Source organism: Bemisia tabaci, chromosome 1 (genome assembly GCF_918797505.1).
Source record: "Bemisia tabaci chromosome 1, PGI_BMITA_v3".
NCBI classification, from domain to species: Eukaryota; Metazoa; Arthropoda; class Insecta; order Hemiptera; family Aleyrodidae; genus Bemisia; species Bemisia tabaci.
In genome coordinates, this window is record NC_092793.1 from 29,286,633 (window position 1) to 29,308,667 (window position 22,035).

The window sequence follows — 22,035 nt, forward strand, 5'->3', positions numbered from 1 at the left end:
AATGTTTGAGTTTGTTTTAAGCCGAAATCATACACTGAGTTTGGCAGCTGAATATGGGAGTAAACAATCATCACTGAACAGCTGAAATTTCGTAAATTCGAGTTATTTTCATCCAGAATTGTATCAAATCTATTTGATTAGTTCAGAAAAACTGATAATTGCTGAGGTCTGATCCTCATTGGTATCTTGAATTTGGCGGGAGAAGGGCATAATTCAGGCATCAGACCAATGACTTCCACATTCAAGCGATTCCAGTTTCTCCTAAAATGTTCTCTTGCAATGTTGTGTGATTTGTACAGAATGAGAGAAGAGAATTCGCAGAAAATTTCATCAGTAGAAACTGTTGACTAGTTTTCCTTTGAAAAATAAACAATAAAGTCCTGGTAAGACAACTTGTCACCAGAAATTGTAACATACTGACTTCACCAGACGACTACCAATCATTAAGGACTCTCCATTTTCCTGCTAGGAATTTGTAATTTCTCTCAAATCTATGTCTGCTGGTCGTTTAAATGAAAAGAATTGCAGCTGAATTAGCAACGGGTCAGTTGCGGTAATCATGGAATCATGTTTTGATGATTTAAGATCATAGATTAGCCAAAACTGATAAGGTCTGATCAAACATTTGGTTTCTTTGCCCAATTTCCGCGGAAGTATGACTCATCGAAAAATAAGACGCATGTCATCCAATCCAGTAATAAGTATATACCACCGTTTTTTATATGATAGTTTCACCTATCAAACACAAGTGAAATCAAGTGAAAGAAACCACTATAGCACTATCACAATGAATGATGTTATTCACTGTGTTTTTTGATGGAAAACATCTCTGTTAATATTGGATGTAGAAATTTGGCGTTTGGACTGATTTAATTGACTTTCGCTGGTTTAAAATGTTAAACCATCCAAACACGATCCTGTGACTAACGCAACTGACCCGTTGATAATTTATTGGTTCTTCCATTGAAATTGTAGGTAAATAATTTTCAGTATAATTTTACAAGGCTGTCACAAGTTTTAACACTCCATACACTATTTTGATAGTCTTTTCAGCTAGTGAATACACAGAAAAACAGAGGTAAAGACAAATGGTCTCAGTTTTTAAAGATGTTCAGGGAGACACAGATTTTAATAGAAAAAAAAAAAAAATATTTTAGAGATTAGAAATGACCTTTTATGGCTTCATCCCGTTTTAAAACAGGGTCAGGGCCTATGATTTGCTCGTGGGTACGAGCAGCTTTAAAAATGTCACATTCGACATAAACTGCGTTGATTAGAGCTGATGATTCTCCGCTTTGCAAAACAGCCATTATTTGTGAACGCACTGTTTCATTCAGTAAATCATCTAAGGTCACCTCCGTGATTTCTTCGTCAATTAAAAGTTTCCAGAAAATTTCCGAAAAAAATGTAGGGGCTGGACCTCCATGGAGTAAAACTAATGATATTATTTGTCCCATTTTAAAATATTCGCCATTTCGTTCCGCAGGTCGAGAACTAACGAATGTTTTTCGGAACTCATTTCCTTCTAAAAGTAGAGATGCTTTCAGTTGTTGTAAAAGCACAGATAATAGCTCCTTTTTAACTCCAGACCCAACACCTTTCTCATTCTTGAACCGTACAGACAAATTTGATAAACATGAAAATTCCTTATCATCGAGGTACGAGTACAATTCATTGAGGGCTGTACTACGGGCTACAACAATGTTAAGTACAGTGGGAGAAATGCGACTTTGGTAGTCCCGTAGGGACTGTTGAAAACTTTTTTGGGTGTTGACATTGCCTTCCGCAATATTATTTTTTGTTATTTCCTGAACGTCAGTAGAAGTATTATCATCAAGGAGGTGTTCATGACCGTCCTCGTCAACCCAATAATAACGCCCATCACGGAACAGTATTCCTGGCTCTTGAGTCGACGGAGTGTTGACTTGAGGCTTTGAGCCATGCGCTCGTAACTTTTTAGGTACTGATACACAATCATCTGAACGAGATACTTTGCGCTTTGAACTACCAGCTGCAGTTTTTTTAGGTAAAAATATGGGATCATTCAACTTATCCGAATCTGACGAATCAGAATCTGATGAATCAGATGAGGAATAATTCTTTTTCGGCCGTACGTATATGACTGTCCGGGTGCTGTCTTTTAAGAACTGCCCGTCGATTTTCACGCCTCTGGCAGTGCATATTTTTGAAATTGATTTCCCGTTAAGATGCACGAACTCAATCTCAGACTTGTCAGGCATTTTGCCTTCAAAGATTCTGTAAAGTTCATTTTTTAGCAGCAATATAAATTCTTGATTTTATAGTAATCATCAAGCTGAGAAAATAGAGCGAGTACATACCTTTCATGAAAGACTTTCTTACACATTGACTGGCCGCATGGTGTTTCTAACAACTTCTGACGCAAAATCAAAGAGACTCGAAGAAAACCAAATTTGAGCTAATACTCATCGTCAAAGATCTCTGATTTAGGGACATAAAGTTGACTTAGTGATTGAATTATACCTCGCATCCCCGCACATCCCCATGATGTAAACAAGCAACGGTGAGAGGCGAAAGCTTTCCAAGATTAGTCATGAAGAACACAAGATCATAATGTCAATAACATACACTTAGGAAAAGCACAAGCACTCCAGAGCACGTAGGTTGAAAGCAAAATTTTAAGCGAATAAATTTTGGTCAGAGCATAGTGACCGTGTCGCAAGTAATGTGATGGGCGAAGGCTCATATTACAGTAATTTTTAGATCTTTTCTTGAGACTGATAGGGTCCACTGAAAACAACTACATCTCTTCAAGATATGGGAACTAGCATTCGTGACTTGAGGAAAACAATAATGTAATTAAAAACTGAGAGTAATGGGCTCTCCCTTCAATCCATCGATCCATTCTTTTGCATGGTAGGGAAATATTTGGATGCTGTTAGTCACGAGAATGCAAACTGTGGTGTAAATCCTGCTTCCTTTTGATAGTTTGGCACAACTTTGGTGTCCTTTTAGTTTTATCGACGTAATTTACCTGAATTACATTTATTGATGCTTGGGTCAGACAGGTACACGGACTGATAACCTCACTTCTGAATAAAAACATCACTTGAACATTTTAAGAGAAACTAATGAAATAGTGTATCGGGCTCTGGCAGAAGACATGCGACGTAATAATATAAGTGTGTAAAAATATTAGTTAGCTTCTACAGAGAATTGAACTCCTATATTATAATTAAATCACAAATCTGTTCTCAACTAGTTAGAGTTGGAAGTTGGTAACGAGTGAAATTTCGTTCCCGAAACGTGGGCTAGACTGGCTGAACTGAACGGAATCGACCAATGGCATTGAAGCACTACCAGTTTTTCTCTAAAATTCAAAACATCATAGCTAAAATTTTGAAAGTTATTTGCCGATTCTGAATTATCCGAGCATTGAAACCCTATTAAATGTGGTATAAATGAAATCCTTATATCCTCAAGGAGGGCCTTTGTAGATTTCATTAGAATCTGTGGCCGTGTAAGAGAGAAATCTGTTGCGAAAGGTGATCGTGTCGGTTTCCCGCTACTAAACGGCCCATGTTACAAAAAATATTTGTCATTTTGGGCCTTTAAGTGCTTATAACTTTTTGAAAACTCAATGGATCTTGATGAAACTTTCCAACTTTGTAGGCCCAATTTAGGTGCGTCAGTAGACACCAAGATCGTTGGAATCCGTGCCGTCGTTTGGTCTGCAGTCGATCTAGAGTCGAATCAATTTTCAGAATAAGGGAGTTACGTGTGTCTATGGTTGGCTGCCACCTTTTCGTTTGGAGGCTTTCCAGTGTTGTCGAGTTTAGACTTTGTCCTTGTTGTATTAGCATACTGATTGCAGCTGAACAGTTGAGAAAACATTAAAACACTGCAAATTTTCGTCCAAGATAGAATCTATCATATCTTTGCTGTAATGCATTAATTAATTTGAATGAAATGGATTGTGGTAACAATTGAAGAACGGTGATAAGAAAAGAATGTCAAGAAGCAGGGCAATACAATTTTATTATAAACAATATTTTAGCAATAAAATTAAAATATTTCATCAGTTTTATAAAAGAAGAAATTTTCACAGGATGTATCAGAGATTGAGCTAGCAGTACATGATGTTATTTCATGAAGAGTCAATTGGAGGGTCAGTCCATTTAAGATTTCATTTTCAGAATCAGACTTTCACAGCAGTTGGAAGTCAGTAAGTGACTTATATATAATATTTTTTGGGACCTTTGAACCCCTCAGAATAATTATTGGACAGTGGCATAGCTCTTTTCGGCACCATTTTTTTTATTTCTTGTGATTTTTGAGAGTTTTTGAAAAAACTCATCATTACCGTAACCTATTTACTTTGTTAGTCCAGCACACGCTAAAGAAGTGGAAACTGATCTTTTTTATTTTTATTGTTTAGTTTAAAGTCTGATAGTTCGAAATAAATACAAATATTTGGATAAGTTATGATTAAAAATTTATTTAAACAAATTTCAATGTCAAATTCGGAATTTTTTGTTTTTTTTTTAGTTCTAAATTGCCCTACATTTGAGAGAAAAGGATGAGATTGCATGTAAAGATTTTTCTATAAAGAGCTAAACTTATATTTTGTAATTTCCCCCTAAATTGTAAATTTACAGCTTTTTTTCCAATTTTTTTTCAAGAAAAATAAGCCGGTTACGGTAATGATAAATAGTAGCGGTAATGACTGTGAGTATACGGTAATGATTTATTGTTATGCATGACGGCCTTATGGGGTAGGATCTCAAGGCTGAAGGAAAAAAGCACTGATTTCTAAAGAAACATTGTATTAAAGCAGTACAAAAATTCGAAAAAATGACCAAACCAAATCATTTGAAATAAATAAATAGTCAAAGAAATGGTAGAAATCAACCAATTTCACATTAAATGAGTATCTCTAATAAGATCACTAAACAAAATAATTATAATAAAAGAAAAATGGGACTTTATTTAACCACCTATATAGCAAAAGAGAAAATTTCTTCGAGAAGAAATGTAAGTAACGTAAACAAAAATATCTTTAGTGAGATCTCCGAACAAAATAATAATAATAATAGTCAAGAGAAAATAGAACTTTTAACTAGCAAAACTAGCAATAAATAGTATAAGACTATCTCGGATCGTATTGATGTACTTTCTGGGCAGGACGGGACGGTATTGCTGGTTGTATCTGATGGGCCATTTTCTTGTACTGATTTAAACTGACTGACTTTCAGTTTTTCTTGTAAGTTCTGAAACCATTTCTCATATGGGGTTGACATTTTTCTCCAATTAAAACGTCTGTGGACAAGGAAAAGACAGAGATATATTTCAAGGTAATCTCAAGCAACTGAAATTATTCCTAAAAAACTAAAAAAGGCCGCTATAGATTCATTAAAAAAGATAGTTGGTCATAACCGAAACTCTTGCATCATTACCGTGCACCCTAGACGGTCTGGGTGGAAGTTACGGTAATGATGGTTACGGTCACGGTAATGATGGTTACGGTAATGAGAAACATTCAAATTTCGCGCCAAAAGGAGACATGGGCTTGTTGTAGGAAGGTGAGATTTCATATTTGAGGTTGGTTTAATGCCATGCGTTCATAAATGAAGTAGGTTTGATGATATCTTCAATCCTTGGTGGATTTTTATATGGTAACGGTAATGGCAGCTGAGAGTTGGACAAAACTCAATTCATCACTGTAAATTGAACGAATATTACTTTATGATTAAGTAAAAAATAGAGAGCTACTCACCATGGGTCCTCCTTCCAACACAAACATCAACGAATGTAAGTTCGAGCTGGTGCTGTCGCCTAGCAGCCGAAGTTTGCTCCAGAACAAGGGGTTACGGTAATGACACCAAATCCAGTAACAAGCACAAGATGGCAATTTTTTCGAAGACTTAGAGGAGAATATAGCTCTAAAAAGAAAGAATTATCAATTCAAAGTATGCTGAAGCCATATTTGATTTCAGAAGCCCGTGACTTTGTATATATTTGCTTGAATTCAGCGATAAAGTTGAGACTTTCGACCGGTAACAGGTTACGGTAATGACAAATGCAGCATTTCAGATCAAATTTGAGCGATAAAAAAAGAAAATTCCTGCAATTTAAGCACGGATTCGAATTCAGCGCAAAATTTTCATGAGGAATGATGTACAAAACACCATGCCATTGGGTTGGTTTTGTGAAAAAAGTAGCGGTAACAGCAAAATTAAATCTTAAATGGACTGACCCTGGAGAGAAACCATACTGCAAGTGAAAATTATGAAGGATTTAGAGCGACACAGCTGATGTTCAAAAAGACACTGGGATCGGCTTAAAAGCACGATTTGCCAAAATTTCATATAACTTATTTTACTCAAACGAACTGTGTTGAGGATTGACTGCATGAAGTGAATATAATTAGAATTTACAGTCTGCTCAACAGATGAATGAGACTCGCTTCACCGTTACATCCATCATCCAATAATGGGTCTTGCACAATGGTTCGACAAAAATCGTAAAACATCGAACTATCTTCATCATTGAACCCATCTTCAATTTCTGTATCGGATGTATCGGATGCATCAAGGTCGTTCATACCCTGGTATCCAAGAGGAACGTTTGGATGTATAACAATTCTGGTGTTTTGATGTCACCTTTGACTGTCCGTAGCTGATGAAAATTCCATGTATTCTTAAATTCTTCCAAGCTACGCTGAATACGGGGTTTAAAGATATATGCTACAGCCTGTATATGACGGTAATTATCTAAGTTTAAAATCCCATTTGATTGTAAATGGTGAAGCAAATTTTTGTACCGCCAAGTGATTTTATTCACCTCACCCCACAAGCGCTCAACACGCACATTATGAACTGATCTTCCAGTTATGTAAGCATTAGAGTCAACACCGCGATTCTTTAAAACAAACTTGGCTACTTTTTTGGTTTCTAAACCCTTGTCACTCCTAACTTTAAAGGGAAATCCAAACTCCTGAACGCAGCGTCTGAATACATTAAGAACTGAATGGGAATTTTTGTTAGAAGAACAATGGATGTAAAGAACTTTTCGGCTGTAACCATCAATGCAGGCATGAATGTATATTTGGTACATCTGTAATTTTTCATTTCCATCGATGTGCCTGAAATAAAAGAAAACAGATACAGTTTAAATGAATACGCCAAAGCGACAAACATGTTTATTTTACTTCAAATTACAAAGAATTATGACCAGAACTGTTCTTCATGTGAATCATACATTCTCTTTTACATTAAAATTCGAAGGGGGCTACACGGGATGAGGAGGGGGGGGGGTAGTGCCTACACTCTATCAACTTGGAAAAATTGGTAATTTCGAGTTTGAGAGTTTTTTTTATGTACTTTTTTTGCCCATTTGTGTAATTGTGACCTGGTTAATGTAACTCTTTAAGAAAATTAGGAGGAAATTAGCTGAAATGACAAAATAATTTTCTTTTTTACTGCATGACAGGGAAAACTGTCTGTGATTTTGAGAAGATAGGTAGGTCTAGATGGTAAAATAATAATTATAATTTTAATTTTTAGGTTTCGACACCAAATTATAGACGTTACTTTCTAATCTCACTAATTTTTTAGAGAGAGTAAAAATCTTTAAGCTATGTCTGTTTTAAGTTTTTTTTTCTTATTATATTGACTGTTCAAACTGGACGGCTCAAAAACTTTAAAATTTTTTTTCCTCTTGACCACATGAGGCTTTCTTGTTTTCCAACAGCTGTTGTCAGTAATGTCTACAGTAAGATCTGATTGCTGCTGAACCATGAACCCAGTTAACTAAACCACATACGACTTTAAAACATACTTCCTATTAAAGCACCTTGAATCAAGAGTCCTGGGTTTTTGCTTTACACAAACAACATCAGCAGCTCCTCCTCTCACAGAAAAACATTAGGAAATTAAATTTTTGGGAGTATTACCAAAGGTAATTAGGCCCAGGAACAAAATAGGTTCCTCGTCGTGTCTTCATTCGTCGTCGGTAACAAGTGCCCACAGGATCAACTGCACGGAGAGTTTTCCTGACTTTCTCCTGAGTAGTATTTTTGCCAATTGCTTTTAAGTGTCCTCGGACATATTTTTCTCCACAATTAGGATTCTCTCCTTTTAAATGAGTAACAATGGTTGTAAGTTCATCATCACTTATATTTTCATCTTCCGGAATTAAATGAACATGCTTGTATAAGGTTGAGCGTGAAATTCCCAGGTAACGTGCAATGGCTGCTCTAGTCATACCTGAAAATAAAAACAAATCTGAGTATATTAAGAAGTCACAAGTGTGAGAGCTAGAACATCACTGACATTTTTAGCAAACTGATTCAATCGTACAATTAGTGCTAAAATCATGGGTCAGAGGAAAGTTGTCGATTTCCTGTAGGAAAACCACACTTGAGAAACGTTGGGGAGCTGTATTGGCAATTCGCTCCGTCAGGTATTATGAGCCTCCATAAAAAGGTCTGGTGGACTATCGTTTAAAATATACTTTTTTAAGTACGCATTAAAGTAGTAAAAAATGCACTTTATTTGTGCCAAAACCCCGAAACTAACGGCCAAAGGTGAAAGGGGTTTCAATGGTCAGAGGGGGTTGAAACTTGACACACATCGTCAAATACATCCATGAATGAGGGAAACACGGGGGAGAAGGAAATGAATACTTTCGGTTTTTTCAGACGACCCAAATCTTGGTCCTCAAATCTATAGGTTAGCAGGCAACGCTGGGAATTGTTTGCCCCAGCATTTCATTTGCTTCTTAATTTAAATCCTAGATTATTATTTTGAAAAGGAAGATTTTGCACGCACAACAATTGTACCTGCTTTTCGACATTGAGTAATGTGATCTATGTTGAGCATAAATTCAGGTCGACCAGGTGAAGATGACATTTTTGCTACAGATGCATTTTGGTTAACAGGTCTTGAACTAGAAGTTGAAGCAGAAGCCGTTCTATTGGATTGTAGGAACTGAGATACAAATAAAATGAGTCGAGATAGCTGTTGTTTAAGTTCCCCTTCAGTTATTGCATGGAAGATATTATGCAGCATTCCTGAGTATAACTCCAGTTTGGTGACAGACAGTCTTAACATGGAAAGATCTCCCCTTGGAACAGAGGCATTCCCTTTCTCCAGTTCCTCTAAGATTATCAAACCAAACTCAATAATGTCTGCAGCGCCTGCAAATATTCAAACCAAAGGAAACAAAAGTTTAGCCACTTTTTTTAAAGTAAATTGCAGCTCAAACGTAATAATATGAGGGTTTATGTTAATGCAATCAGTATAACAGAGCAGGCTCAAATAATTTTGTTAATAGCCTGACTAGATTGATAATGTAAAATCTTGAGTGAGCCATTATAATGCTCAAAGTAAGTGTCTCCTTTAGAATTGTCCAGGTTCGATTCCCGGCCAGGTGACCAAGGTGACCTGAGTTCGGCGGTCTCAGGCAATGGTCACCTGGCGCTGGGGTAATAAGCGTGGAATTAGCCGATAGGCTATTTGAAACTTGGAAGGAAAAAATAATAGTAATAATTTCGGAAGATTAGTATTCACAGGATCATCATGAAGTACTTCTAAGTGTAGCCCTTTCCAAGCGTTCAAACTGGAGCTTCAGTCTGGCTTCTGGCTTCATCAAAGAGACGATCCAGGATGTGAATTGTGGTTGGCCAGAAATGCATTTCAGAGCTTGTCGATGCTCCCAGATTGAGCTCCAGTTTGATCATGTGGAACAGACTCATTCTAAAATGAAGTTGTTCTTCATTTACTCTTCTGAACCTCTATTGTTTAGATAAAACTAGAGAGCGGTGAAACAGTAGCAGTGTCAACCAACAAATCCAAACCTGGAACCTAAATCTCATTCGCTTTCAATCTACTCCCAGATTGGTCAAAATTTTCAAAAATCTTTTGGAAATCCTAAAGCTCATTTGAACAGTGATATTTAGAAATGAATCAAGTTCCATTGCCATTAAAATGATGCAACCTGACCTTAAGGGAAACTGAATGCATGCATTCCTGTTCAGCTCATTAAAAACCAGAATGTTTGGGTGGAAAAACAAAAATTATTCAGATTCTGGGGCATTTTTCACAAAGAGGAAAAGTTGCATCTTTTTGAAAGTAATTCAATAGACTTGATTCTTTACTGCTATATGCAGTCCATATTTAAACAGTTATTCAATCATCCAAATTATGTTTGCTGCTGGGATAGGTTATTTCAGTGCTAAAAATGAGGACACCTGCGGCCTAATTATTGAAGCTAAGTCATGCTGCAATCACACGCTGAATTTAGCAGCTGAATGTGGAAGTCATCAGTAATCGCCCAACGGCTGAAATTTAGCAGATTCGAGTTATTTTCATCCCAATGTGTATCAAATCTACTCGGATAGTTCAAACAAATTCAAAATTGGTGGTTGCTGAGAATCGTTGCTGAATTTTGCGCGTCATGCGCAAAATTCAGGCATCAGGCCAATGACTTCCACATTCAGCGTGTGATTGCGGCATGAGCCTGAAACTATAAGACATAGCCCTATCTTAACCATGTAATATATTTCAATTGGATGTCTTATCGGGCTGCTTTAAACTTTAAATAATTGGCCCCCTGGTTAAAATTTAAGAAGGAACTAGCTACCAAAAGTAGGCACTTCTTAAATTTTAATCCCACACAATGCCTAACAACTAAATATAAGTGGTAATCTTTACTTATATGATTACGTAATTTGTCCAATACCTTTGAACAAATAGTAGGTAAGCCATACATCCGTTAGAGATGAAGCCTGTGATCGAGGCATCAATTCGTAAGTCCAAGGAAGAAAATGCGAACCATGAACAAACAATGACCACTGTATGAAACTGAACAGCACTTGCAATGAAGAAATTAAAATTATACTCATCTTTAGTAAACTTTGTGTTGACACTCAACATGAATTCAAAACATGAAACTGAACATCACTTGCAATGAAGAAATTAAAATTATTCTCATCTTTAGTAAACTTTGTGTTGACACTCACATGAATTCAAAACATTGATTAATTATGGTGTATTTAAAGTAGCCGTTTTTGTAAAACCTTAGTGCTGTAAATTTAGAGGAGCCAATGATAGTATTGCAATGAAATGTGGATAGAATAAAGTACACACATTCCGGTCAATACTGTTCAGTGGTCCTTTAGAGAACCGGTTGGATACTTCGAGCACAGTTTGGAGAGTTGAGGACAAGAAAAAAGGGGAAGACTTTAGGTTGTGAAACGCTCAGCCGCTTCCAGGAGGAGACGATGAAGGATGCGCAGACCCTCTCGATTCAAGTGAAGCAAGTCTACTCGGCGATTCTGATGACCTCTTTTAGGAAAATAAAACTTTTCGTAAAATCGGCGGTCAGGCTCCCAAGAGTCTTGACGCATGAAGGGAGAGAAGCTGTCAACCACAAGAACACGATCACGCAATGATTCTCTGGAGCAAAAGCTCGACAACCATCGATTGACCACATCAATCTTGCGATTGACATGCGCAGGAAAGAGAGGAATAGGAGGGATTCTGCCGACGACGATGAAGCGAAAGTGTCTTTCGGCATAAAGAAGGAGGGCCTTCAAGGCCTTTTTAAGGGATGGGACATCAACTTCCGCCTTGATGTCGTTAGTCCCTGCTAGAATGATAAGAATATCCCTGTCTTTGTCGAAGGCTTCATTTCTTGAAAGGCGCTTAAGAATCTGGGTTTTTAGGATCGATCGGAGCCAAAGATCATGGTTTGCCGGAGGAAGGCAACAAGCAGAAGCACCACTAACTGCCAAGGATACAGAATCTTCGACAGGAAAATTATTAAGCATACGAACCAATTGACTGGCTCCAAGGAAAACGTACATGATGACAGATGAAGTAACTAGGTTAGGTGTGAAGAATACAAAGTAAAGACAAATCAAGAGAAAAGATTAGCTCAGAAGAGGAACAAGAGTTTGGACCAGAGATAAGAGATCAGTTGGAGAGCGGATAAGATACGAACGTTACGCTACCTGATTAATTATTCCAAAAAAATAGGAAATTATCAAGATAACAACCCAAGCCTGTGCGAAGTTGAGCAGAGAATGGAATTTATTTATTTATTTATTTATTTATTACCTCTTCAAAGCACATACATTTTGATTATAATATTTGTAACATAATAAAGAAAGAGAAACTGACAGAGAATAAAGTTACAGTATTACATCCGAGCCTAGGTACATACAGGTTTCGTGCCAATACAAATAGAATTACAAGATTACATATGACGGTGAAAAACAAGAGAAGAATTCATTTATTTAATTACTAGGTGCTCATGCTGGCTTGAGGCGACCCGGCTCTGCCGTATGGCAATTCTACGGGTGGATTGATTGCCCTGTCTTTTTTCATCAGAACCTCCCTACAATAACCTGATACCAAATTCCAATTACCCGAAGACTCTAACATACTCTCCACCACGTTTTCCGGAGTAAGCATTCCAAGGCGACCAAATAACATATTATGTTCCTTCTGAAAGGCACCACATTCAAAGAATGTGTGCTCAGCAGTGTCCTCTTCCGAGCAAAACGGGCAGGAGCTGTTCCGAACAATACCTCTACGCAACAGGTATCTTTTAAAACATCCGTGTCCGGACAAGAACTGGCAGATGTAGAAATCAATGTCCCCGTGCTTCCTCAGCAACCAAGCTTCCAAGTTGGGAACAAGGCGCTTCGTCCACAATCCATCCTCAGCAGCGTCCCACTCTTCCTGCCATTTAGCTCTAGTTAAGGCTCTCGCTTCAGGGCGAGGCGTACCACTATCTAAGCTGATCCTCTCCTCGAGAACCAGGTGAACTGGAGGGGTACCCGAGATCACATTGAGGGCATTGTTCGGGACAGAAACATAGGAGCACGCCACCCTACGTTTGAGAGGTCTGACACACTTAGTAATCATAGCGCGGCAGCCAGGTCTTATTCCATGAGCACCCCATACTGGAGCCCCATAAAGAAATGCCGACATAGCCGCACTATACAGGAGCCTCCTCTTTATATAGCTAGGGCCACGTAGGTTGGGTAACAGCCCAGCTAACGAGCCAAAGACCCTTTTTGCCCTAATAATAGCCTTTTCAATGTGTGTTGAGTAAGAGAGGCTTCCGTCAAACCAGATTCCCAGGTATTTCAGAGAGGGTGCAGGGACAATGGGGTGGTCTTCCACCAGCACTCTGATGTTCTTGCCCCTGAATTTGCGCCTGGATGTAACTACCACCTCAGTCTTTCTTGGCTCTAAAAAAAGCTCCTTTGACTTGAGAGCAGCGCCAATCTCTTTCGTTATCTCGTTTACCTTCCTTCTGAGTTCCATTCTGCTCTTTGCGCTAACCACGAGGGCGAGATCGTCCGCGTATGCGAGTTTCTCAGAAACTTGGCCAACATAATACACAAACGTTTCTTTTTGGACTTGTTTCTTAAAACGAACCAGGATAAAGTCCCCAATTTCCGCCTTTGAACCAGATTCTGAATCAGCATAATTTTCCATCAACAGCAATTCTAAGTTGTCATCTTCCTTCTCATTGTCATTGAAGCTTTCACCATCTGATAAATCAGAATTTTCTGGTAAATCAGCATCTTCCCCGTCATCCTCTTCGGATTCATTTTTATCTTTGGCAGGTCTCTTTTTAGTATTCTTCGTTGGTTTCTTTTTCTTTTTTGCTGCATTTTCTGGTAAATCTGCATCTTCTTCTCCGTTCTCCTCTTTGGTTTCATTTTTATCTTTGGTAGATCCCGTTTTAGTTTTCTTCTTGGGTTTCTTATTTTTTTTGGCCTCTTCAGCTTCTTCAAGACGCTTCAATACTTCATCTGTGGTCAAGACCTCGCCATATTTTAGGTGCTTTAGTCGAGCAACTTGCTCGGGGGTTTTAGCTTTGTACTGAGTTAATTCTGTCCATTTAGGCACGCATTTAATTTTATGGGTAAAAATATCAACTAAGCTGGTTGGTTTCTCTGGCGTATTGCCATGAATTCTAGTTGACAAATCTAGGACGGTCTCATAAGATACATTATTCTCAGTTATCGCTGAATCTATTGGTCCGATAAAGGCGGCTTGAGAAGAAATAGGACTATGAACTTGTGATGAAAAAGGATTAAGATCAGATACTTCATTCGCAATTGGGTTATTGACTGAGGGAGAGATCCCGAAACTAGAGCCAGTCTCTAGGCGCGGTGTTTCTGGGGGCAAAATTTCATCGGGGGGTGGGGGTGTACTCAAAGATGCTCTCCTTTGCAATTTTAGTTTCTTTTTATTTTCGTATAATTCTATTTGTTCTGTAGTGAATAAGGTTGCAGCTAGTTTTTTGGAGTCAAGAGGATAAAGACCAGTAGAGCTGAAACCCTTTTGAATGTTGATTTCTTTCAATCCTTGTGGCCAAACTTTGCCCAAATACTCTCCAAACAACTCCTTTGTTAAGCGGCCATGACCACGACCTATTTGGCTTTTAGCGTATTCTACTAACAATGGTTCCCAAAACTTTTTGAGGGGACCGAAAACGCTTTTGTCTAGAGGTTGCATTTTATCAGTAAGATGACTTGGTAACTTAACTAAGGAAATATTGCTGTCTATTGCTGCCCTGATAATTCTGACGCTGAAATGGCTTGAGTGGCCATCATAGATTAAGACGGCATGTTGGTCAGGCAGTTTTTTGTTTTCTCTTAATTTTTGGATATGAGGAATGAAAGCCTCGGTGAACCATGAAAAAAAGATCGGTTCTTCCATGTAACCGTTATTTGACGCTGAGTATTTTGTCCCTGGATAACTATTTTTCGAAACCCATCTAGATTGCACTGACTGACCTTTAAAAATTATTAGAGGAGGCATAAAAGTGCCATCAGCAAACACGCAAGCTAAAACTGATGTATTCTCTTTACCTGAACCACCTGAGATTCGACTCAGTCAGAGGAACGCCTTTTGCTCCGATTCCTTTTGATTTTGTAGGATCACTATTGAAGCCTGACTCGTCACAGTTTGCAAGAAACGCTTTTGCACTTGTAAGGCCTTTCTCGTTATACAATTTTGTAAGTAAATCAAAGAAATCATAAATTACTTGCGGGTCACGGGCGTCCGCACGCGCTTTTTGCAGCTGTTCAGCCTTCTTCAAGCTCAAATTGGGATGACGGCGCATGAATGATAAGTACCAATCTTTAAGATTCTAAAAAATTTAAAAAACTTTTAAGACAATTTTTGAACCACTCACTTGCATAAAATCTTCTTTTCACGGAAGCGGACGCGTTTCGGAGGTTACCTGCCCTCCATCATCGGCGCGACTGGTCAATTCCAATCAGCTGATTTCGGTCCCGGATTATTTCCCGTCCCTCCATCGTTGTCACATCTCGAGTGTATTGTTGTAAACAGTCTGTTATTTACTCCCGTTAGATCCGTATTAAAAATGTTGTTCTTATTTTGGTACATGTAAATACTTTCCCATATGTCTAGTTTATTTTTCTCAGTGACTTTTCTTAGCAGTTTCGGTTCAAACGATATTTCGTGTCCTTCTTCCCAGTAGTGTAGAGCTACTGCTGATTTCTCTGTTTGTCTATTTCTAACACATCTTTTATGTTCTTGGGCTCTTACTTTCAGTGAACGGCTGGTCTGTCCTATGTAGAATTTATTGCATTCTGTGCAGTTAATTTGGTAAATACCTTTCTCCTCGTTGTCAGGTCTTCTGTTTTCAATCTTCCTGCTAAATTGTTGGGCAACATTGAACCTATTGGTGAAGCTTAGTTTTATGTTGAACTTCTCAAAAATCCTACGAAAAGCTGGGGCATATTTCGGATGGTATGAGAATTTCTTAAACCTCATCTCGGCTTTCTCTATATTTAGCTTAGATGTTTCCTTATTTAGGGTTCTCTGCTTCACTTTTTCATTCAATTTCTTGATTTCTCCTTTGTTAAAACTATTCTTTTCTGCTATCTCTAAAATTTTCTCTATTTCTATTTTGTAATCAGTTTCGTTCAAAGGAATGCTGTTTGTTCTGTGTAGCATGAAGTTGAAAGCTGCGAGTTTGTGTGGTCTTTGGTTGAACGCTCTGTTGTTGATATATGTTTCCGTGCTCGTAGGTTTCCGATATATTCCGAATTTGAGATTATCTTTGTCCCTATGTACGATTAGGTCTAAAAAGGGAAGTTTTTGTTCTTCTTCTACTTCAAGTGTGAATTGAATTTTCTCGTGGTATGAGTTAAGAATTGTAAGGGCTTCGTTAATATGGTGTTTTTTTAGTATCTCTAAGACATCATCTACGAACCGAGACCAATGTTGGAAAATTTTCGGGTATTCTTTAATAGCTCTGCATTCAAATTCACTCATGACCAGCTCAGCTGTCAACGAGGAGATCGGGTTGCCCATCATTAGGCCGTCTACTTGTTCGTAAAGTTCATTGTTGAAGTAAAATGCGTTTTGAGTTAGACATAAATTTACTAGTGCCGCATATTCTTTAATTTTCATCGAGCTTATTCCATTTTTGTGTAGCCAATTTCTTAAGGTGTCTAGTGCCAAGTTTACTGGTATGCTAGGGTATAAAGATTTTACGTCAAAGGAAACAATCCTGTCATCTATTTCCAGTTTTATATTCTTAAGTTTTTCTACTAACTCAATCGAATTCCTTACACTCTTCGATTCAAAAATTTTAAACAACTTGAATCTCTTGATTAACCATTTTGCCAATTTGTATGTGGTGGCTTCTCTACAATTTACAATTGGTCTCATCTCTTTTCCCGGTTTATGGATTTTCGGGTAAGCATATAAATAAGGTAGCTCAGCTGTTGTGTTGGTTAACCATTTCTTCTCAGTTTTCTAAGATTCTTCTCAGATTCTAAATTTTTTAGAATCTTAAATTTTACTCTTGTGTAGTGTTTTAAACTCCTAAAAAAAAAAAAAATTGTTTCAGTACCAATCTTGCCCGGGGCGACCATCCTTGAATGGAGTAGAGATATTGTTGTTCCTGACATAATCTTGTATTAAATCCTTGAGCTCCTCTCTGCCACAAGGGACACCCAATTGAGCTCTTGCAATTAGACACTCGACAATTTCTGCTTCGATTTTAAGGTTGAGAGCAGGTGACCGTCCAGCACCAAATTTATCTGCGACAAAAGTAAATGAGACTATCGATTAAGTTGGGAAATTAACTAGGTAAAAGTCAAGTTAAACCAGTTCAAAATACCCAGAAAGGAAAGCCCCTGACATGTAATAGAAATAAATTACAGATATCCTCACCTTCTCCTACTTTTCCGGCAACTCTATCAGCCAGTGTGGATTTAGGAATGTTATAAAATTGTGCCGCGGCAACAATGGTAAGATTTTGATTGGATACATCACGAACGGCACTGGCCAGATCACATTGCGTATAGAGAGGCTCACTCAGCTTCTTTTTTTTGTAATTCCTTGGCATTTTAGAAGCTAAAACAGATCAAAAAGTAAATTAATTATCAAATTTAAATTGGAAAATTGAATAAACGGAATTACCCCACCGGTGTTTTTCCGATGGGGTAATTCCGGTTTAACCTCAATCTGGACAGAGGTTCATCGATCATTCGAAAAACAGGCAAAATTGTTTATTCATAAACAGAACAACTTAAAGAAATAATGGTTGTTGGAATATAAAGATAATTTCTCTTACCTGTAACACTTTGCAGAGACGTTCCGAGTTTGGCGATTTGCTTTTTTTTCGCACCTTTACGACCGATCTCCTTATCACGCGTAAACAAACAAGAAATGAGAACCAAATCACTCAGGGTGACCAACTGAACGTTGGCAACGACATACTAGCGCGAAAATTCCCTAACCTCAATTTTACGACCTCCATGATGCACATCCGGAATTACCCCGTGACGGAATTACCCCAACTGACCCTACTTAGTATTGCTGTTACCGCTGGGCCGAAATCGTCGCACTGCGTGCGGGCAGAGACGAAACAGGCGGTAAAAGCGACTAGGTAAGAAAATGTCAGTGTAACATAGAACATTCACTCACTTGGCTCGAAGCAGGACTTTTTATTAAATTAAGGCTGCACCTCAAGCAAATGTAGGAACTTACCATGAGGATTGTTGTGTCTCTCGCCAGAGTCGTACCTATACCACAATTAAGAAAATAATCAAATAATAGCTATTGCTCTCACCGTCGGGCCGAAATCGCCGCACTGCGTGCGGGCAGAGACGAAACAGGCAGTGAGAGCAATTAGGACGAAAATTCACGTAAGATGTAAGTCGTTATGGGGTTGTCCATAAATTACGTAACCGATTTTTCCGATTTTTTGACGCCCGCTTGTAACGCCATAGTCACACTGGTCTAAAAAACCCCAAATTAACCACGTAACATTTTCCTTGACACCGTCCCCCCATTTTCACTAAAATGAAAATCAAATGAGCTTAATAGACACAATTTTTTCATCGAACGAGAGGTAGGGCATAGCCTCTGTTAATTAGAAAGCTCTGTGTTTTAGGAGACAAGGAATAATACAAGAATAATACATGAAAATTAGCCTTTGAGCCTTGAAGAGAAGAAAGAAGTCGTAGTCCAGTGTACACACTATTACGTGACACTGAGCTTTACATCCCTCCCCCACCTCTTTTTATTCTGGGTGACGGAATTGTGAAGACCGGCCCTCCCTTTAGAGCATTACCTAGTTTATAGACAACTCTCAAATGAATCAGATAAGTGGTTTATCTCCCGCAAATTTGGAACGATCTGGTGCAGTCATAGAATCTGATTGTGAAGTTTCTTTCGTGTAGATTTTGGAGACCATCCAGGTTGACGTATCATCAAAGAAAACGGTAGAAAATGAAAATTAATATTAATGTTGGCTTCGTCTCAACTCTACAGAATATCTTTAACACCATGTAACTGTTCTACCATGTTGAGCAGGCCCACCAGTAGGCGGGTAGTGTCCTTGTGAGATCTTTACATAAACCGTGCGCAAAGCCACTTAGAGCTTTGCGATTGCCTAACCGTCAGGGGCTGTCGGCGGAATTTCATCATCCATTTCACGCCTGTTCTTACTGATTTTGTTGGCACGAATTTGACTACCCATATGCTTTTTTTCCATCCCTCTTTCAGTATCGAGATTATTTGAGTGGAAACTCACACTTGCCGAACCGTCCCCTGCATGACTCACGCCTCCTCCTCCCCCCCCCCCCCCCCCAGGTTTCAAAATTATTTTTGTGTTCTTTAAGGAAAGATGACCATGCAGTAGTTATTTGATGGATCCTTGTTTTTGTATTTTTTTTTACAATATATGTTTCTATAGTTCTCCATCAGGCGAAGTGGGGATGCCGCACAGTGGACCGAGACAATCAGAGAGGTCGAGCATGACATTTTTGACTAAAAGTGCAAATTTTGATGTTTACTCCCTCTCATTTTAAATTTTAAGGGGTGCTCTTAGAAAAACATTTTACGAGGAAACCAATGAAACCACATACAGAACCTCAAAATCGTGTACAAACGGAGTTATAAGCTTTTAAAGTTTTCAAAGTTTGGCCGACCTCTCCCATTGACTCGATCCACTGGGTGCCGTTTCCGGTAAAGCTCCGCGAGCGAAGGGTTTCTACTCGAATAACCTCAGATTTTCACAGGGATCGTTCACGTTTCACGTGCATGTGGTCGTTCAAGTATTACGGGTGAAATTTTTGCGGACTTTTCAGCCCCTCCTGTAAACCAAACTCACATCCATTCGAAATGCACTGGAAAAAGAAACACATTGGATCTAGAGTCCAGACTCTTGAAAACATCGTCAAGAAAAAATACTCTTGATTCAATCGGATTTTTGCTTGAATCAAAACGAAATCCGCTTAAATTAAGAGGCTTGGCTCTTGATTTAAGCTAGATTCTGATTGAATCAAGAGTACTTTTTCTTGTCGATGTTTTCAAAAGTCTTGACTCTAGATACAATGTGTTTTTTATCCAGTGTGCAGTAAGCCTGCAATGACTTGATCTTCAACCTATTTTTTTTTTGGAGAGTGGGAACAAAGAAGCGCAGAACTCCCAAGAAGTTGCTAAAACCCAGGTTTTTGGAGGGAAATACAATTTTTTTTTTTTTTTTTTCATAAGGGACGCTTACGATCAGTTAATCTGGTCCTGACAACCTCCCACCCCACCTTGAACCCTCGCAATACCCCGGAAGCAAAGTCCAGATACGACTCCCCCCACCCCTTCTCCCCCAAGAGGCTTACCTAATACTTGAACGACCCCAAATGAAGTAGAATATGATAATTGATGTAAAAAAAATTGAGCTTCAAGCCAAAACTAAACTAAACAAGTAATATTTCAAACTACATGGAGAGAGATGAGGGATAGTAAAAAACTTAATCGATTTTTTTTTAAATCAATTACCATGTTCTATGCAGCTTAGCCAGCCAAATTTGGCATTAAAATGTGGAAAGTTGCATTTTGGCTGCCTACCCAGCAGGGGCTGTCTGCGGGTTTTTTAATGTACTGCCATAGTGAATCCCGTTTTCTCATCAGCTTGGCCTTGACTTTCTCTCGTGTCGCTGCGTACGATACTATCACCACTCTCCAACGGAAAGTTTTCTGTCAATTATTGGTGTATCCTATCCAGCGTGATTATAACCGATCCCAGTTCCAACCCAGTGGTGGTTGAATCTGTCTACTCAAGTTGCTCAGCTTGATAGGATTCGAAGCCACCGACGCCTCCCGCCAATCGGCTGCACTTTGCCTTTCCACTTCTTAAAATAGATAATTTGTTTCAACTAATTTTCATCGAGGGATTCTATTTTTCACAGTTCTACTTTTTCAAGCGCGCAATATTGGTCTCGTCACTCACTGCTGACTCCCACCGATTATTGTGCAGTAGAGATGTCACATTACTTAATAGCAGCGTGGGCTGGCTATTCATGATGTTGGTGCCATTGAATTTTTGTATCCACATCCACACCTTTGTCGAATCCTTCGGAAATTTATGAAAAGCAACTGGTCCAATTGAACCACATAATTAATATTTCAGAGCATCGCATTTCGTACACAGCTAACAGTTTCGAGTGAGTGCTTTGATATGGTCCACATGGGCCATATTTTCGAACAACAGTGTTTTCAGAAAGCCATGCCAAACGACTGCCGAGCACTTCATATAAACCGAATCACCCGTTTTTTGGAGCAACGCCGTTTGCACAGAGCTATCAATATTGGAGGAGCACTCAAAATTGACCACATTATTCCTATCTTCGGCCACTATATTTGTTTCGCAGCCCATGCAAATTTGACACGACGGATCTGACCGTCGGAATCCCGAAAAGTTAGCTCGGCTGGGGACCCGAAAACTCACCGGAACTTCAGTATGCGAACTTGATATGGTCAACAAAAATGCCCTCACGTAAATCCGTACTATAACTTGATATTACGAAGATAAACGTATGAACTGCATAAAATAGCCCAACGGTTCTCGATTTGTGCGCAGTTTTTCCTCGGACGACTGATATGCTGTAAAAATGCCAACACGACGGAAATCATTCAAGATATCAGAATCGCAATATGAAGCGCAAATTTTTGGAATGGTATGCGTCAAATTTCTTCCGAACAACGGAAAGTTCATTCAACTGCAGTTTTTTAGTCCAATTTTGATGCTACCGATGAACCCATCCTCTCAATCGCAGACTATCGACGAACAAGAGAATCTTCGGAGCTGAATTGAGTACACAGTCGACGAAACACTCACAGCGCACAGCCTCAGGTGCTGGTCAGATGAAAACGCTTAAGTTTTCTCGCTTGCAGAAGTTATGCTCGAAGTATATCTGCAATATTGCAGGCGCCTTCATTGGTGCATGTCAGTTTTCAAGTGTTCAGGACTCGAGGAATGACTTAAATCTGCGACAACAGCGTTTTGAAGCGGGCTTGGCGTTCGATGTTCAGAGGTCGCCAAGAAACGGAGCCTTTTCTTTTCTCTAATACGAGCCAGCTCACATCTAATGCAGAACTTATCGTTGGCATGAAGTAAGAACTCAACTCACAAGCACATAATTACAGAAGCTGGAATGCGAAGAGAATTTGAGCCGCTGGAAATTGGTGTGGTCCGTTTGCAACA

General features: G+C 38.8%; 3 protein-coding genes across 6 annotated transcripts in view; 1 reads left to right on the forward strand and 2 right to left on the reverse strand.

Annotated features, from left to right (window-relative positions):
- LOC109038937 (G2/M phase-specific E3 ubiquitin-protein ligase) overlaps positions 1 to 12,650 on the reverse strand; it is a 29,559-nt gene extending 16,909 nt beyond the window's left edge. For all 3 annotated transcript variants that reach the window (XR_011899722.1, XM_072299484.1, XM_072299481.1), the window contains exons 1-2: positions 5,756 to 12,650; positions 1,172 to 5,298 (exon numbers count right to left, since the gene is read on the reverse strand). Coding sequence is in view for 2 of the 3 variants with exons in the window: in XM_072299484.1 (XP_072155585.1) it covers positions 1,172 to 2,240 (1,069 nt within the window). In the remaining variant the exon portion in view is untranslated. The remainder of the gene's footprint in view (positions 1 to 1,171; positions 5,299 to 5,755) is intronic.
- LOC109041143 (protein amalgam) overlaps positions 1 to 22,035 on the forward strand; it is a 641,206-nt gene that overhangs the window by 30,206 nt on the left and 588,965 nt on the right. The gene's annotated exons all lie outside the window — the stretch shown is intronic.
- On the reverse strand, positions 6,413 to 19,146 carry LOC109038938 (uncharacterized). The gene is given in 10 exon segments (XM_072306596.1): positions 6,413 to 6,586; positions 6,997 to 7,123; positions 7,934 to 8,246; positions 8,822 to 9,178; positions 12,431 to 14,897; positions 14,899 to 15,159; positions 15,582 to 15,714; positions 16,897 to 17,111; positions 17,167 to 17,402; positions 17,623 to 19,146. Coding segments are annotated over 9 exon segments (4,275 nt in total). The 5' UTR covers positions 17,395 to 17,402; positions 17,623 to 19,146.